The sequence below is a fragment of the Vanellus vanellus genome, assembly GCF_965231255.1.
Source record: "Vanellus vanellus genome assembly, chromosome: 3".
Classification (NCBI taxonomy): Eukaryota; Metazoa; Chordata; class Aves; order Charadriiformes; family Charadriidae; genus Vanellus; species Vanellus vanellus.
Window position 1 is genome coordinate 101,677,744 of NC_138907.1, and position 19,378 is coordinate 101,697,121.

General features: G+C 35.9%; 1 protein-coding gene across 2 annotated transcripts in view; it reads left to right on the forward strand.

Annotated features, from left to right (window-relative positions):
* The window catches only part of COL21A1 (collagen type XXI alpha 1 chain), a gene marked incomplete at its 5' end in the record, with an annotated part of 89,845 nt that overhangs the window by 43,065 nt on the left and 27,402 nt on the right, over nt 1–19,378 (forward strand). For both annotated transcript variants that reach the window (XM_082481131.1, XM_082481130.1), the window contains one exon: nt 19,199–19,243. In XM_082481131.1, the coding sequence (XP_082337257.1) occupies nt 19,199–19,243 (45 nt within the window). The remainder of the gene's footprint in view (nt 1–19,198; nt 19,244–19,378) is intronic.

The window sequence follows — 19,378 nt, forward strand, 5'->3', positions numbered from 1 at the left end:
GCAGTAAATGGAGCTCAGTTTGTGGAACACTGCCTTCCAGATGAATTACATTCTGAATTTCATTTTGAATTGTAAGATAAGGAGATACAGCTTTATAAATTCAGAATTGTGTGGTATTGAATTGTAAGATAAGGAGATATGCAGTATGTGTTATATGCTACTGAAGTCTGGTAGAGTTTTGATAACTAGGAGATGGAAATACCATTCCCAGCTGAAAAATTCTGAAGATCTTTAATTTAAATTTTTTATATATTCACCAAAACCTCATAAAACACTGAGTAGACTACAAAACACTGGGCAATCATTCCTAAGAGACTTTCTTCCTACTTGGATGGCTTAAGTGAAGAACAAACATAGTTCCTCACTTGGCTTTATTTTTTACCGTTTTTCTACTCCAAATAAGTGTGAGATATATTGGCCTTTTACAATCTATGGTATCTTCAGATGTAAGAAAGACTGAAAGTGAATGTTAATTAAAAACCATAAAATACAAGTAAAGAGTTCTTGGTATATTGTTAGTTAGTACACCATAACAAATGTGTTGAGATAATAAGACTTCTGTTATTGTCCCTAGCCTTGTTTTGTCTCTTTTAATTTTTAGGGAAAAAGTTAGTCATTGTGATTTTTTAAAAAATTAATCTAAAAAATAGGAAGGAGAAGGTATTTCTGACCTAGGGAAAACTAAGTATTTAATACTTTAACAGCTCTCTTTCTGATCTGACAGCTTTGATTAAGTCTGACCTATGTGTACTAAAGAAATATACTTTGGCCTAAAATTAATATAAATGCTGTACAACATAACATTTTAAACAGCAATGTAGACTCATCACTTAAGTCCCATACTTTTGCTTTAAAGAGAAATGAAGTGGCACATTTAAGACATTAAAACCAACAAGAAGTCTTTTAAAATCACCATAAAATAATATAGAGGAAGACTTCCAATATATAAACAATTACAAAAGATTTACACAACCCTAGCAGGGTGAGCCAGATTGCACTATATGCTTCATTTATAATCAGTGGAGGGAGTACAGGAAGTTTACATGCTGACCAGGAAATCGCCTCAAGGTCACCATTAGGAAATGTTAGACACCTAGTCGTACCTGCTCCTCTGCCTCTATTGCTGGTGTAGCACCAGATTGCATGTGCAAACATGGTGTTCCCATCTGTTTAGAGCCTGGAGGAGGAGCAGAGGGCATTTCTGTGCAGCAACTTTGTGGTAAAAGTGTGTGGTTGGGCTGTGCAAAATGAGACCTATCCTCAGCCATGGGATATGTGGGCTCCCCTATTCAAGTAGAGAGTAGTTGACTTTCATCCAATGGAAAGAGGGATGGATTGGGGGGGCTGTGAGGGATGTCGCGTGAAACTTACTGCTTCTGTTGTTGCTCCAATGTATATTTGATGTATAACATCTAAGCACCTCCTCTCTGCTCCTCTTCTGTGCAATTCATTGTGGTCTTCTCTGGTGGGATACCTTGGTAGTTAGGGCACTGATATGAGGGAGGATGACTGAACTCTGCTGTGCCCTCACTGTGATAACCAAATAGGCTGTCTAAGCTCAAGACAGGCCTTGGATGAAACCGTTGAAACTGCATGACTCCATATCGGTAACCAGCCAGATGCAACTGTGGCCCTGGGACAGCTCAGCAGGTTGCATGGTTACTCCACCCACACAAACATACATGCCAACAGTCTTTATTTCTTCCATTTAGCTACATTACTGTTAGACATGGCCTAATTTTTAAGTTGGTCTTTTTAAAAATAGCCATCTTATGACCCCTCTTGCTTTAGCAAATAAAAAGAGCATGGCTGCGAAATGAATGCATCTTGAGACAACATCTAAGAGGCAACTCCCTAGGATGGAGAGCCCAGTTGAACTGAACTCGCATTGCCTCCAGCTTCTGAGTGGTGTGCTTATTTTCTGGATAACATACTTTCTGGTATGTTATTACTCTTATTAATCTCCAAATTTATGAACAGGAAAAAGGAGGTTGTAAAGCTAAATAAATAATTCCAAGTCATGTGGTTGTTTTCCCTCAATAGTGCTATTTGGAACTTAAGTTAGCCAGGCCATCCCAATCCTACCCACTCCATGTGAGAATAATGTTTGACAGTGTGGACAGAATAATTTAGATAGCATTTAGTAAAGCTAGTAATCAAGCTCATTTTACTGATGACAAAAATAGGCCATGCTCTCACTTGAGTAGTTTAATGGCTACTCATCTATCTAACTGATGACAGGCTGTTTTGATAAATACACTTTTTTGAGGGGCCAACTGTCTAAAGGGTAGAATAAATCACGATTTATTTGAGCTTAATTTCAGCCTGGCTGTCCTTTTTAACATAGGTAGAGTTTTGTCAGAGTTTGGTTTCAGTGGAAGCTGCGTTAGTCTTCTTGTGTTTACAGTCATGCAGATGGGAACTCTGAAGTGAGTGCTTGTGGGTGAAGCTGGCAGGACATTTATAGCACTTTTCGAGGCCTAGCATATGCTGTCCTGCCACAAGTAATATGTCTGAACATTTGCAACTGCTCATGTTTACTCTCCAGAAACCGTATTTTTCAGAAATACAGCTGCAAACACTTAAAGTGGCAGAGTTTGCCCTTAATATTTAGGTCACGTCACAAGACCTCAGATGTGGCCTCATTTGTGCCAGCAGTAGCAGCGTAACATGTCTCAGCTTCTGACCTGACTCCCACTGTTATGCCTATGTTCCTGGTTTGTCTGTTGATCTCTTATAACTGTACCAGGAATGCCAGATCTAGATCTATGCATTCTCTGAAAAATGTGTATGGTAGCAGAATTCTTTTTGAAATGTGTTCAAGATATGCTAAGGATATAGAAATCTCCAGAAGAAGTTGCTATATTTTTCTTCTTAAAGCACAAATCTTTAAAATCATGGAATCATAGAATGGTTAGAAACTGGTTTAGCCAGGTGGCCTGTATATTTATAATGCAAACCTAAAGTTAAAGTAATTCTACTGCATCTATATATAGCCATGCTGAGACTAACAGAAACAGGAACCAAGGGAAGAAAATTCCTGACTTGGTTATGCGGTAGTATGCAGAACAAAATATTTTTTTGGTGTTTTCTTCTGTGTGCCATGTAATATTCTCTTCTCTCCCTTATTATACAGTTTTTCAGATCTCTTCCCTATGAACAAATTTGCTTTACTGGAACCCTTAGAGTCTAACACCTTGAGGCAAGATAGGTTGTTAAATAGTCTTGTGTTCAGTGTTGCCTCTCTTGTCTTTCTTTGCATAGGGAACTATGAAAAAAACCAGACACAAACCACAGAACTATTAGCACCTGTGTTATCTCTATACTGACAGTGTTCCTTAGAGATCCTGTTCTCAGAACAAATGCCTGGCAGCCAATCATCATAATAATATAGGAAATAATGATGTTTACTTATTAAAATGTTAATGTAGCTGATTCTAATGAGCTTTCTTCTTCTACAGTACAGCTTTACACATATATCACTTACTGTCATTTCATAAACTGACATATAAATGAGCCAGTATTTTGAGAATGGATGAGACTCTGAAAAATGATATGTTGCCTATATTTACTTGCTGCAAAAAAAATGTCTTTCACGTTAGTTGCACCCTTTTATGCCTCCAGCCATGTGTATATTCTCATGAGAATCACTGAGGAGAGAAATATTAACACCAGAAACACCATATTTGAGTGAAAAATGTGAAGTGAATGATGTGTAAAGAAACATCTTTTATAATATTATTTAATATAGTTAGATGAGATGTGCAAATTGTAAGGTGTTCAAGTCTGCCTTCAAGTCTACGACAGAATCAGAAAGTAATTTTAACATGATTTCTTGGTTAAGTTAGGTAGACCATATGAGAGGGAAAGTAGCTGGTTACCTGTGGTGTAGTATGGGACTGTGAATAATGGAAAACTTTGTAATTTTGTTGAACTATTCATGGACGGAAATTCACAGTCAAAACCTTTGCAATAGGCAGTGGAGTGTAAGAGCTATGCTAGTCTGTTTAGGAGGAGAGCTACCACTCCACTATAATAAAATAGCTCAAATTTTGTGCTTTTAGTGGCCATATTTATCAACTGTATTTGCAGAATTCTTTCTGGTAACAACCATATTCAAGAATGCAGCATCATGTATGAATACTTTGTCAGTCCTGTCTTCCTATTTCACAAACAGAAGGAGCAGCACAGTGTGTTAGTGTTGACTGAAACAGATTATCACCACTGGCTAAGTGGAAATGAAGTACTTACAAGACACGTGTGCTCAAATGTGGTTTTCAATGATCACAATGATATGCTTTGCTTGATGCACTTCATATTAGTGTTACGTTGGTTTGCACCAGTTTTAGTTAATAAGATGCCATTTACTCAACATTTGTGTTTTATATCTGCATTTAGATACTGAGTTATGAAATACTTCAGTTAGAAACAAACCTATAGTGTATCTATGCACTAGGCCTTGTGAAAAATTTCTTTATTTCTGAAAGTGTTACTTAATTTATTTTTTAATGCACCTAGTCTGATTATTGTTGTATTTCTATTTTTAATCTCTCAGTAGTTTAAAGCATAAAAATCCTGTTGTGTTTCTGGTGCTCAAAAGATCATGTGTTGTGTTGATTTAATACTTGTGAAAATGTTTCACAGAGTACTAAATATTCATTCAAGTTTTATATTATTGCCTTAAAGTAGGCACTGTGAAAAAATAGCTCGCTCTTTATAAGTAATATATTTAGAAGAAATTATTTCCTGTCAGTCTTTAAGAGAAAAGCGAGGAGACTCAGTAAACTGGTTGGTGTGAGTCCATCAAAATTCTTAGCTTCAAGCCTAATATTCCTGCTTTTCCACTAGTCTGAGGTGACTCAATGGTAGCAGCCGAACTCTGAACACTGATGGTCTGCTATTCAAAGATGTCAGCATTACAGTATTAAGGGAAGTAAGGACCTGTATTTGCTCTGCCAATGATGTCTTGTGGGTCTCAAAGGAATACCTTATTTCTTTGTTGAAAATTCTGTCTTTGATCTGTAAATACGTCTATGTATAAAGTGAAATGGTTATTCAGGTGAGGTGTTTTTTTCTACATAAAAAGCTGATGCAGTAAGACTTTGGTAGGCATGTGGCATACATCATTATTTCTTTACGAGTACGTTTGGTTAGTTGAATTAGTTTTTTAGTAATTGTTTCTTTATTTCTTCTTCTAATTTCTGAATTGTTGGAGTAGACAGGGTGGAGTCCTGGTGATGACTTTCTGATTGATGGAGCTACTATAATAGATGTTGTTAGTCTTGTTCTTACTTGAGGAAGGTGGAGATGACAGCTTTGACAGCACAATACTTTCAGTAATGGTTCTTTAATTATACAGTGCTTGCTGTAATCTCAACCACATTTTTTAGACTGAATGGAGGTTTTCCTGTCAATTATAGCTTTTAGGTCCACTTTAGGTGTATATATTTTTAACAGGCTTTATTTGCAACCTTGGTTATCTTCTTCATTCTGCCTGACAAGTTATTTTAACTAAATTCATTGCATACATTTTCAGCAGAATTAATTGCTATTAAGGAGATAAATATGAGAACGGTGCTGTAAAGAAACAGGTAATTAAAGGCTTCTGGAACTTTAGGCAGAGTAATCTGAACTACTCTATTATTCCCAGTTGACAAAAGTGATATAAGACATGGCAGCATAGTTGCTGATCCAGAGTGTGTTGAAGTCAATGGAAAGATTCCCATTGAATTCAGTCTGGACTGGGGCCACAATAAATGCAGTAATAAACTTGGACCCACTGACCTAATGCAACTTGGAAAATAATGCCTGCTTCTCTAAGTTGTAAAACTAACAGTTCTTTCCCATCTAATCCTCACTTTCTGTCTGTTCCTCATCAATTCTGAGTTTTATTTTTTTTGTCTTCACACACTATGCAAATACATTAATTATATTAGTTTTCTGTCATTATATAGTATCATTTTTATTTTGTCTACAGAGACTTAGGAAAGTATTTTTTTTTTATTTTTTCAGTTAGTACCATTTCAAATTTGATAATCAAGTACAGAAAAGGTGGCATACCTTGCTGTCATTTCTTTAAGTCTGTTTTATAGATGCAACGTTAACAAAGCCAATTTCTTAGAAGATGTAAGGAGATATGAAAGGAGCTGTGGTTGTAAGCCTATTATGGACCTGAATGGTGTGTGCTATAAATAGATATAAGCAGTACTCAGAGTAGTCTGTTTTATGCTTGTATGCTGTAGTGACTATTTTATGGCTACACTGGTACTTTTCTTAGTAATTCATGTGCTGATAGAAGTTACATACCAGCATTCCTCCTCCATTGCAGCTGGTTTTTAAACATAGTGATAGAAATAGCTCTGGCCAATATGTTGTACCAGTTTTAAATCTCCCTACTGACTTGCTGAGCTGTATTACAATAAAAAGATGCTTGTCATTTGTTAAAATGTCTCTTAATAATTTGTTAATCTTTTGTAAATTAAAAAATCTGTTAAAACAGTGTGACTCTGAAAGAATTGTCCTGTAGCAAACACTTGAAGATGCAGCTTTATTAGAGTGCATTAACTATCTTCTAAGCACAAAATTAGTGGTAGTGCTTATTTATTTGTATGCCATGAGTGATTCCGATGAACTAGTCCTGTTTATACACAGAACCAGAAATTCTTCTGAAGAGTGTACTTTCTTCTATGCATTAAAATAATTTTGAGTATTTATTGGAAATTTTCATGTATAGACTTTAAACTTGATATTGTACTTATTAGTTATCCATACTAGAAAGTGAGCTTTAATTCCCAGATGAAGTGCTTTGGCATAAGCTTATACTGTCTGTATAGTAAGAGCTGTGACACACATTGTTCCACCTGTGGTTTTTCCCACTGATGAATGATCATATTAACTTCATACTGCAGCTTCAGCCTGCATCTGTCATGTTCTCAGCTTGCCTAAGATGGAGTCTAGATCCAGTATGAAACTAAGAGTATACAGTACACATCAGATATCCCCTCTCATGGTAATATTACTCAGAAGTACATATAAATGTTTACCCATTCAAATGCTTGTGCATTTAGGAGACTGGGGGCCTTCACATCAGTTGCAGAGACTGCAGTATGCTTACAAACATCACTACCTTATTTCTGCGTACCAGAAACTAGATTTGCTTAGTATTAATATTGCAGTGGGCCTTTCTATAGAGATGGTTTATCTGTATTTAAACAGTATAGCTATACAATTTTAATGTATTTTTAAGTGGGAAAAAGCTCCTGCAGGTACATCAGTGATAAAAGAAAGACTAGGGAAAATGTGGGCCATCACCGGAAGGAAATGGGAGACCTGGTCACCTGGGATATGGAGAAGTCTGAGGCACTCAGTAACTTTTTTTTGCCTGAGTCTTCACCAGCAAGGGCTCTAGCCACACCACCCAAGTTGCAGAAGGCAAAGGCAGGGACTGGGAGAGTGAAGAACCACCCACTGTAGGAGAAGATCATGTCCGTCTAAGGAACCTGAAGGTGCACAAGTTCATGGGACCTGATGAGATGCACCCATGGGTCGTGAAGGAACTGGTGGATGAAGTTGCTAAGCCACTATCCATTATATTTGAGAAGTTGTGACAGTCTGGTGAAGTTCCCACTGACTGGAAAAGAGGAAACATAGTGCTCATTTTGAAAAAGGGAAAAAAGGAAGACCGGGGGAACTACAGGCCAATCAGTCTCATCTCTGTGCCCGGCAAGATCATGGATCTTATGTGTTTGCTTAATTGTTTAATTTAATTTGATCTGATCTAATACTTTCCAGGCATAATGGGTTAATTTACCCTGCTAAGAGAATAACCTCTAAAGATCTTGAAAGTTATGTAGCAAAACTGCTATGAAATAGGTGTGCCTTAAGTGATTAACATTCACTTCATTTTACATGTGATAATTAAAAAAGGGCTAATTTCCATTACTTTGGATCCACCTGATGTCAATAACAATACTGCCTGAACTTGTGTGCTAATTTCATACATCCAAGAAAGGCTTTTCTGAAGTAAGAGATGCGTAAAGAGAATGTTTGGAGGTGTATGTTGTGTATTGGGCTGACATCTGCTATTTTAGTGCCAGGAAAGTTGGTGTTTATACTTCCAGTAAACAATGTTTCACATGTGCTCATTAATCTTGAAACAGCAACATGTCTCCATTATTCTTGCCTTCTTAACTCCCACAGTTTTCAAGGAACACTTCAAGACACTGTCAAATCATTCAGTAATATAGATAACACATTGGAAATTACTTCTTTAATAAAATGGATTTTGTATATTCCTCAACAGAAACATTATGCCTAGGATGAGAAAAATAAATATATGCATAGTGAAATACTTACAAATTTGAATGAACTTCTGACCAAAGTACTCAACTGGGTGGCAGTATCATGACATGATTTTGGCCTGATTTAGTCATATATGCATCACCTTTTAACCAAAATATGATATGATACCAAAATACAGTCTTTGAAATCATTGAAGTAACAATTTTGCAGTTTATGGGGAAGAAAGAGCAAAAAATTTTAAAAAGTTCTTTTATAAAGGAGAAAATATTTGACAACCAGTGCAGTAAACATCCGATTTGTGGACTGTGGCAGAGGAGTTACAAGTAAGTAATATGCGACCTATTTTTTTCTCTTTGTGTTTAAATATTTTGCAGCGATGCCAGATTTATCATTTGTGTATTTGTCTATGCTAATGTTTCACTCTCAAGCACATTACAGAGGTAGGATATAAAATACCTCAATTTCTAGTGTCTTTACTAATGGAATTAAAAATAGAATAAAAAACTATTTTTAGTAACAATAAATGGTCATTTAGACAGTAGATTTTATGCAAATATACAACACATAGAACATACTAATTTAGTTTACCAGATTAGAAATAAGAATGTTATTTTTGCATTGCTTTCATCTGTAATTCACAGAGATTGTGTTCAAGATTATTACTCGGTAGCTGTTCTCAATCACTCAGAAAGTGTCATGTATGTTAAACTATGTTAGACTGAGAAATGCATGAGTGTGTAATTAGTATGTGCCTGTCCTAAGTGGCAAGTCACTAAACAGTGTGTTTACTATGTTTGTTCATTTTATCAGGTCTCAGAAAGAAGATACGTAAAATCAAGATGGATCTGGATTTTTTGGCATTGTTTTAACATATGCTGCAAAATGAAAATGTTTTGAATCTTTAAATATTTGTCAGACAAGTTTTAGCTCTAAGATTATAATTTATGGTGAATAAAAGCAAAGTGTGTGTAGGGTTTTTTCCCCTGTTTATGGTGTGTAAATGCAAAATTCAGATCAAGCTTTTTAAACTGTATGTTGGCAATTCAACATAGTCACAGGCAATGCTATAGGAGGTAATGCTTCACAATGCAATTTCTGTTTGTGTGTGCAATTTCATATTTCATTTTTAGGCACACACATTGTCAATTGTCACCGGTTTGTGTCATTGCATTTTGGCATAACAGTAATATAAAGTATGATTGGAATCTTAGTAGTATGGCTTAAGGACAAATTCCTAGACGAATTTAAGTGTTGCTCCATAGAGCACTGGGACATGGTGTTTCAAGTTTCTAAGGAAAGCACCCTCTTCTTGGTATGAATTGCATCTCTGTTAACGTTCATGCTAGAGAATAATCAAAAGACGAGACATCTGTATGCCTTTAACACATCCACTAAATATTTCTGTCTTCCTTTCCTAATACACTATGAACACTAGGAATTAGCATTTTGATTTACAGCTTAGGTAAATATCTGCTGGAGTTTCCAGTCACTCTGGAGACGGAAGAGAAACCTCCCTCAGCTGATTCCTATACTTAGCAACCAAACACAGGCTGTAGACAATGAATGAAGAGGACGCTCAGTCAGAATGTAGCAGCCATAAATACTTATTATTTCAGTTGATTTCATTTACACTTTGCCATTCTGTTCTGTGCTTCTCAAAATGTTTATGGTCAGTTACTTAACCACAAGTAGAAAGAGAATTACCAGAAGGATGTTTCACTTTCCTTCTTCTGATCCAACTTCAACAGGGTAGTAACAGGATAGCCAATTTTCTTGCTAGTCATCGTTCTTCTTCAACATGTGGGAAAAGCCAGAGAAAAGGTTTGCTGTACCTATGTCCTCAGAAGGTCTGAGTAACAGCCTCCTTGAGAACTGTTGTCAGGGTGGTGATGTGAAGCAACCTAGCTGTAACTCCTCGGGGGCTTTAAGTGCTGCATGTGAGCATCTAATCTACAGTCTATACTCTGACAATTATCCAGAATGGTCTTCATTTCACCTCATATAGTCAAGTAGGCATATTTAGTCCACCTCTGTGTTACGGTTCTTCTCTGATATGGAACTTATATCTGTATAGGATTATTCATCCCATCGTGAAATACTTTTCTCAAATACAAGGGGTCATTTTCTTCTAAAGTTGCCTGCTTCTTTTAACAGGTTTAGACAGTTTAGATTTTTAGATTAGTTAAAGTTAGTTGAATTGAACCCCTCCAGAAAATGTGGAAGAGGAAAACAAGCAAATAACTTAAAGCAAGACATCTTTGTTACTTTTGTGTTCAAGTGGTAGCTGGGCTGTCAGAGTAACCAGTTTCTCATCATGCTTCTTCCATGTGTCCTTTGTGATCAATAGCATTGCATTATTCTTGTGCCGTATGCTCAGTTAGGGCCATGCCAATTGTTCAAGATAGATTGTCACATTTCTACACTTTGTAGTGTAGAAATAGGAAAAGATATAGTGAAATTAAACAAGGGAGATCTGCACTACTTGTGAGCCATAAAAATTCTTTCATCAGAGAAACCATGTTAGTACTGCTTATACTCAATATTCTTGCTATAAAGCAGGTGATAAAGATGATTTTGTAACTGAGATACATTGGTTTGCCTCTATTCAGGAACCAATGAAGACAGTCCCTGTCCACAAAGAGCTTTAAGCCTGAAATTGAGAAGTTGGTACTCAAGTCTCAGGCACTCAAGTAGACACAGTGCTAGCAAATTTGGGGAAATTTGGTGCAGCTGGTGTTTTCATTTTTGTAATCTTTATGTTTTAAAATTACAGTGAATTGAAGCTATAGAAAGTCTTGCCTGAATATAGGCTGGCTTCCTATCCATAATGAAATAAAAAACTAAACAATCTTTAATTGGAATGAATTTAAATTCATTTGTAAGGTTTAATTAATGTTTCTGCTAAGATTAAAATATCATGATGGTATAAGACCTCTCCTTCCCAAACTGCAAAAAAAACCCCATGATAAAAATACATATTTTTTCATTTGTAGCATTGGAAGTAGCAAGTCTTGGAAGCATTTGTAGCATTGGAAGTCTTGATTATTATGTATGTTATGACCAGCATTTGTTTCTTTTCAGACAGATAATTTTAAAAATACTGTGTATTTGTGCTTAGCCATTGCTCTAAAAAGACTACATATCACAAATCAAATAGTACTCTGGGCTAATAAAGCAACAGGAACTCAGTGCTTATGGGATCCTGTTCTTAGGTTAGTCTTAAAAAAAAAAAAGACTTTAGGATTTTTGACACATTTTACTCGTATTGGGCCAGTGCAGAATAAATTTCTACAGGGCCAGCAAAATCAAGGTTATTAGATCCACTAAGACCAAGAATAAAGAAATGCGCTACAGAAATATTAAACGATTTAAGAAACAACCTTTGACTCTCATTGTGCAAATTAATTTTTGCTTTAGTAATTAGGTTTAGTAATTAAATTTAGTCTTAGTGATTGCTGCGTGAGTCAAGGTGTGATTTTCCTTCTTCGTGCTCTGAAGGGGTTTGATCCCAGTCTCCACACCAACTTTTCTTAGCTGTTTCTTAAACAGATAAGAACTGCCAGGCAGATTCAGACTAAAGGACTTGTCACAGAATTTACTCTCTGACAATGGATAGGAGTACATAGAAAAAGATTTTTTTTCGCCTGTTATTTACTGACAGATTCTGTCTGTCAGAGATTTTAGGACTTAGCCAAATTCTCTGTCAGAGATTTTGGGACTTCCTTAGCCAAAAATGCCTGCTGGCCCATCCTATTTAATAGCCAGCAATGGACCAATTTTCTAGCAATTTTACAGTCCTTTTTGGAACAGAGTTTTACTGTTTGCATTTGCTACATCCTGTGACAAATTTCACAGTATGCACCATATGGAAAAAATGCATAATTTATTGTTAAACCTACTCACTGCTAATTTAACTGAGTGGCTCCTTACTACAGGAAAAGGGGAAGGCTGAAAATTGCATCCTTCCACACCAGTGTGACCTGTGTGAACAGAACTGCGATTCTTGTAGTGTCAGACAGCTGGGCGTGTTGGGTGCCAGGAGCAGAGCAGCAGTCACTGCCCTTCGAGGAGGCTCTGCCATCCTCAGCTTGCCCTCTCTTATATGTGCAAGTTGCTCAAATTGTGTGACCCATCATAAGCTTTTCTCTGTAATTTAAGTAGTGGAGAAATTTTAGAACATTTTGAAGGCATGTAACTGCTTGAGTGTGTTTACGTGTAAGCGTCAAACATGGGTCAGTTTGTCAGCTGTTAGAAGTCAGTGTAAACTTTTTAGGCAGATTGGATGCTGGTTTGCATAGTCTGTAAGTCTGGTGCCTGGCATGGCAGGCAGAGGGTGGGCATCGCAGGGCTGGGGGTTTGGGTTTTGTCTTTGGATCCACAAAGATTTGACAAGTCTGATACTCATATTGTCTTGAAGGGTATTTACAAGAAACAGTCACACCAGTTTCAGCCTGTGTCAAGATATACAGTTTTCTTTTCTGTTAGTATTTCCAGCTTTCAAATTACAGTTTTCCAAGGTCTGTGTTGTTGGCAGTGCAACAGGGGTCACTGTGTTCCACATTTAATATATGTGTGTTTTATTTTTAATAAATGATTTGCCAAAAAAAAGTGTTTGCAAACTCTGGTCTTATAACTGCAAAGATCTTGGTAATGCTTTTTCCTTTCCTGCATTTAATTTAAAGCTGCTCTGCTAGTCTGGTGGGTGCTCGTTATGTCTGTGGGAATGCTTCTTTGTGTTTGGCCCATTTTTTTTTGTCATCAATTCCAACTACTCAGTAGTAGCAGATGCAGCTTCATTGAATTTCTTTTACATACATTTTCCTTCTTTCCTCAGTAGAAAGTTTTATCCATTATCCAAATTGAGTTTGTGTCTTTCATTCTATTAGGATTATCAAGGATTTGCTGTGATCTTTTAAAAAGTATCTTGACTGTTGTACTTTTATCCAAATTATGGCTTGATTTGTACTTTTTAACATACCTCCAGTAAATCTCTCATATATCTTCAAGTATGCTTTTTCAAGTCAGGATCAGTAATACATAAACAGTTGTGTTTTCCAAGTGTTTAAAGGCATCATGGGAACATCTGGGTGGATAGGTACGTTTTGTGAATCTTGTTCTAGTGCTATAATTCATGTAATATCCTTTAGTGTCTTCCCAGATTCAGAATTGCAGATTTTTCCAAGTGGAAGGAGCCATTTGATTGAAGCATAATTAAGAGAACTCATATACACTGGAAGAACCATCTTTTTATCAGTAGTCCTGACTTTTATCTGTTTTAAACCTGATCCTTCAGCTGACCCTGATTAACAGTTACCCTGTTGAAGAAAGAGTAGGGTCAAAACGAACACCATTCTGGCAATCTTCTTTAAAAGCCTATGGACTTTTTAAGACTGAGACTCTGATTACAGTTTCTCAGTGCCCTGCTGGAATCTTCTGTGAGGCTTGTGTCACTACCTGAATTATGAATGATTCCTTAGGGATACAGTTTGAATTTTTGTTGTGTAAATGGGCAATAGCCTAGAATGTGACCATCTTTTAAGAGTAGTTTGTAGATGTTACTCAATAGATCAAATTTTAAAAATTAACATAATTTAAACAAGGAAACATTACAGGAAAATAACCTCACTCACCATCCTCATAAAAAATTAAAATATGAAAGCAGATACTGTCTTCAACTATAAAAGAAACCCTAATATTTACTGATATTCAACAATAGTAGTAGAGAAGCTGGTAGATTTTTTCTCCCCAAATAATGACCTCTGAAATAAAGGGTGTATGTTTACCTTACATTTTACTACTTTTTCATTTGTTCAGAAGGTCTTGCTGTTTAAACAGGAAGTATTGTTTTATCATAAATTTTTAAATCATGATCGTTTTTAATAGAGAAAAAATATATTATTTCAGGTATTTTTGTCCTGATGTTGAAAGAAAAGTGGATAGTTGGAAAAACTGTTCCATAGTCATTTGTCCTAGAGGGTATTTGTCAAATGTTTGACACATTACAAAATAAGTCCAGATGTACTGTATTCAGTGAGGAGCCTGTTTAAAGCAGTATGTTGAAAGAGTATAGTTTTGTATACCTACGCTAAGAAAATAAGATAATAAAATAATTATACTAATATTCTCTCCATCTTCTTGGGGAATTGACTGCAAAACAGTTTGCTCATAACAGAGAAGATTTTGGAAATATTCTATAATTTTGCATCTTCCAGAAATAGAATTTTATGATAATGGATATGTTATCTGTAGTCTAGAAACTCCTACTTTCCATACTGGGGTTATCAGCAAGTACTGAATAATGGAGTCCTACCAGGCACTGAAGAGATGGGGAATATTAAAGACAGTAGCAGAAAATAAAGAATGGAATAGGCTAATAAATATTCATTTTAGGAGTAACATTTTTGGTTTTGTTTTGGAAAAAGTTTTTATGCATGGTTTCTTCTGCTGTTTGCAAGCATAAAGTTAAGCATGAGGGAGATACAAATAATCCATAATACTAGGTATAAAAAGTGTGAAAAATATTTTGAGAAATGTATCTTGTGGCTTAAGTAAAAAATGCTTACACCTAGTTGATCTGTATATAAGGCCTCAGGCAATTTACTTAATGGATTTTTTGTGGGGCTCCATGGAAAGAAATCCAGCTGTTTAATATAATCCAAAACAAAAATAGACACGTCATGATTAATGAAAGCCACAAGAAAGATTTTCCAGGGATTGTGAGACCATGTTCCTTTTACAGTTAAATCCATTGTATCTGCCAGGTATTATCAAAGAAAAGAAGATTTATTTCAATTGCTAAAACTGGGATAAAATAGACTATTTATACAGCATTGCATAAGTGTCATCATTGAAGCACATCATCACAATAGAAAAAAATTCTTCCTATTGGGTGTTCTGAAGTCCCAGCTTGGGGGGCTGGAGCTGAGGAAGACTGCGTCAGGGGATTTAGTTGCATACCCAGATGAGCTTCATTCTGTGATGAAGCTGTGAGACCCATGGCTAAGCATTTTTATTTATTGCAAGTAAAGCATACCAATGGTTCCTTTTACCTTTGGATAGCCTAGTTTATACTTACATGTCTTGTGATTCCTAACAAATGTTTGTCAGAAGCTTTTGCTATCTGAAGATAGAGACCTATCACACCAGGCATATACAAACAAACAAAGGAAAAAAAAGATTAATTTTGCTCCATAGAATGAGACACCAAGGTGTGTGGGTTTTTGTCACCTAGGCATTGGCACTGAGAGCCATTTGTGATGTATGAGGGCAACGGCAACATCTGGCATGTATGACTTAGTTCTTAGAGCAGATAGATTGACATCTTTTTCAAAGGGTAGATCAGCTATCCCACAGCACCTTCAGTGACACCAGAAACGATTTCAGTTATCTATATGGCATTCAAGTGTCACTTTAGGTCCTGGGGCTACCCTGCAAAGCCTCCCCAGGTCTGTAACAAGAGCTTAGAAAGCTGACAGACTTCTCAGTACACATAGGTTACACAGGGTGGAAGATAAATTATTAAACAGGCAAAGGAGGCTGAATAAAGGGTAATGACAGCAGTGTCTCAGTAGATAAAAAATCTTGGTTAGCTGCCAGACTGATACATGATCACATTAGTTTTGATAAACTGCAGTTGAAAATCTTTAGAATAGACATGTTTTTAAACCAAGGAATTAACTTTACTAGGCTATCTTGTTGGCTTTAAATTTGATGTGATTCTAGTGCTTGCTGATTGAGGATAATGAATAATATTACAGGTAAGGGAAGACTTTCCATTTAAGGGAAAATTTCGGAGGAAGGCATTTGAATGAAATAAAGGTAGCTGAGAAAGTCAGATTGATGATGCTGAAAGAACTAAGGCAGTGGTAATGTTTGCAATAAACTTCATTTTTAAATACAAAGAAACACTGAATAAACCTTACATGAAATTTGATGTAAAAGAAGAAGGGGAACAAATTAACTGATGCAGAAGTGTAAGACGGTCCAACTCATGTATGGACAGAAATCACTAAAGCATGGTGGATGCTTTGATTTTTAGCTATTCTGGCTAGAAATGTAATGCTATGTTTTATTGGTATTATAACTGCATATATCATAAATACAAACCATTTAAAATAAGTTTTCTGGAAAGACAAAGAAAAGAAAATCTAGAATTACAACCCCTTTTTCTTCTTTCGTATGAACAAAATGTTGCTTGATAGCTTTACAAAGGACATCGCCAAAGGCATTTTTTTTCCGTAGGCCAGTGAATCATGAATTATTCCATAGCATTGATTCTGTTACTCCCAGTGGGTGGCAGTTTTCCCATTTGTAGTAGTTCCAAACATTGTGTTTCCCTTAGTGGCAGAAAAATTGCATGATGAATCTGTTTCATATTAAGTGTTGATTAAACACAGGGATTTGTGATAATTTTAGTTTCAATATACTCTTCACAAGAAGTACATTTTTATCTTACTAATGGAGTAAAACTAGTTGCATTGTCTCATGCTTTAAAGTAAGAATGCATTTTTTGATAATTAGAGTAAAGTTTCCTTGATATTTTAGTGTTATGTCACCCTATTAAACATAACTCCTTATTAAAATTGCCTTATAACTGACGGTGGACAAAACAGTGCTCAGATTCTGAGGATTTGTACTGCATGTGAAATCTCTGTTCAGGAGCAAGACACATTTCTAAAGCTTGGTTTGGCTTTTGATCTAGAAGTTACGGAAGAAGCTCAGGATATCTAAACTGCTTTTAACCTTGTCTTCTGGGAAGGTGCAAATAATTCTAATTGGCATAACCGGGGATTATCCATGTGAAAGGAAGTAATAGATTGGGAATAGATAATGAGAAGGAAACAAAATTTAATTTTTTTGGGCATCCTGGAGCTCATCCTACAGAAATTAGTCTTTGTAATTACTGAACCATGGAAGCTATACAGGAGAATAACTCATGGGAAAAACTCATTCTTTATGACCAAATTAGCCACTTCATTCTCCTTCTTTTGTGCCAGCTGACATGCAGAGAATAACTGAAAATCTCCACGCCATGTACTCTGGGAATCACTCGCATTAGCATAACTGATAGATTCATTCTTAGCTGAGTGAACGTGAATGAGCCATAAGAGAATTTTAAGGGTCTGGACCAGCTCCCACTGAAATAAGAGCCCAAGTTCTGTGTACTTCAGTAGGTGTAGAATCAATCAAAAGATAAAAAAAGGAAAAAAAATATGAATTAGTTTTACAATTGTTCTTTGACTTTTATCCTTCTTTGCCACTGATATAAAGGTAAAGTTAAATGTCTTGTATTCACAATTTCTTTTAACCAAGAAAGTTCAACAGAGCTCAGCAGGACATTGTGTTTCTTCCTTTAGGCATGCTTATATAATGGTAAATCATTTGCTGTGTTGGATAAGTATGAGGAACTGTCTTCTTTCAACCCTGCAAATAGCATAGAAATGTAACCATGGAAAGCATTGGTACATCATTTCAGTACGAGAAGGTTGCTGCCTAGTGGGTGTTTTTTTCAGCATACATGAAATTCTGTTTTGTGTTACAGGTACAAGTATTCATAATTTAGTTTTATATTTTACAGCTACAGAAATTAACTGTTAAATAATTATACTGAGAACTCATGGACAGGTCTGAAAGTTCCTAAATGTGGTGATAAATATGCTCTATTTCCCATCTCTTTATTTGTGCAAAAGATCTAAGATGGTTTTGGACAAAAGTTTAGCAAGAAGAGTTATGTTACATGATGTGAGTAGAAGTCTCAGAACGAGGCATTTCTTTCCAGTTCTTTTTATTATATTCTTTGATCTCTTCTTTTAATGATAAATACATTAGAATTTCGTTGGCCTGTAAAACACTCAGGATGTCATTGTTAACTCATGTGCCCTTGACCAATGAACTGTTTCTGCTTGATGGGGTCATTATTAACTAGAAGCTGTGTGTAAACTGCAACACAATGGAACTATCTTTTCCAAGCCAGCATTGCACAGATGTAATCCATATGGAAACTATCAGGTTATTCCTGGTTGTTACATTCAGTTTTTGGGGTTTGTTTGGTTGTTTTGGTTTTTTTTGGTTTGTTTTTTTTTTTTTTTCCCACAGAATGCATTTGTTTTGGTGGTGTTTAGATTAAAATGTAAAGTCGGTAAGCCAAATTCTTACTGCAGATTAACGATGATACAAGTAAGAAGAGTGTCCAATAAATTTGAATAGTTTTACTTGAGAGAAGAAATAGATTGAACGTAGACTACAGTTTTAAGTATATATGGAGTTTTGTTTTAAAACTGAATTATGTTCAACTAAATGATCACTGTACGAAAACTGTGAGATATACTGTAGAGCTAAAATGAGCAATGGTGCTGAAGAAATTACAGAGATCTTCAAGTATTTATGGAGGTGGAAGTTAGCATACAGCAAATATACTATAGCTATCTCTTGTGTTCTGTTACAATCACTGTATTTTAGACAGGAATATAGGATTTGTCATACTTATGGTCCTATTGACCAGGACTTTTGCTCTATCTTATGTGGGAAATTTTATGGATAACGAAAAGTGGTCTCTTTCCCTGTGTCACTCAGGGTTTTCAGCAAAGCATTGCAGCCCTTGATGGGCAACTGGGAGCATGTGAGCCTGCCCAGCGGCAGACATGGACTTCTGTCATGAAAGCACTGGGGAGCAACTGAACATTAGCTTTGCACTGTATCCCCAAATGAAATATTTTGCATGTTTCCAGCTGAAGGTCTTTTCTCTTACACGTTTTTTTAAATTTTCTATTTCCTGCCCATATTTTGGACTCTGATCGTACGGCAAATGTTAAATTTATGAGGACATGAAGGGGGGTTATATATTATTTTCTGGAGAAATTATTCTATATATTTAAAAGTTTTTCTTTTTTTCCCTCAGGGAATTCCTGGAATCCCTGGAAATCAAGGAGCAAAAGGACAAAAGGTATTATTAATAGTTCAAAACACAGTTAAAACCTGTGCCTATATATATCCATTCCAAAGTAAAGGTTCAGTCTGTGCTCAGTGGAGAGTTTTCATAATGGGGATTTCGAACATCAAATCATGCTGCAAATGAATG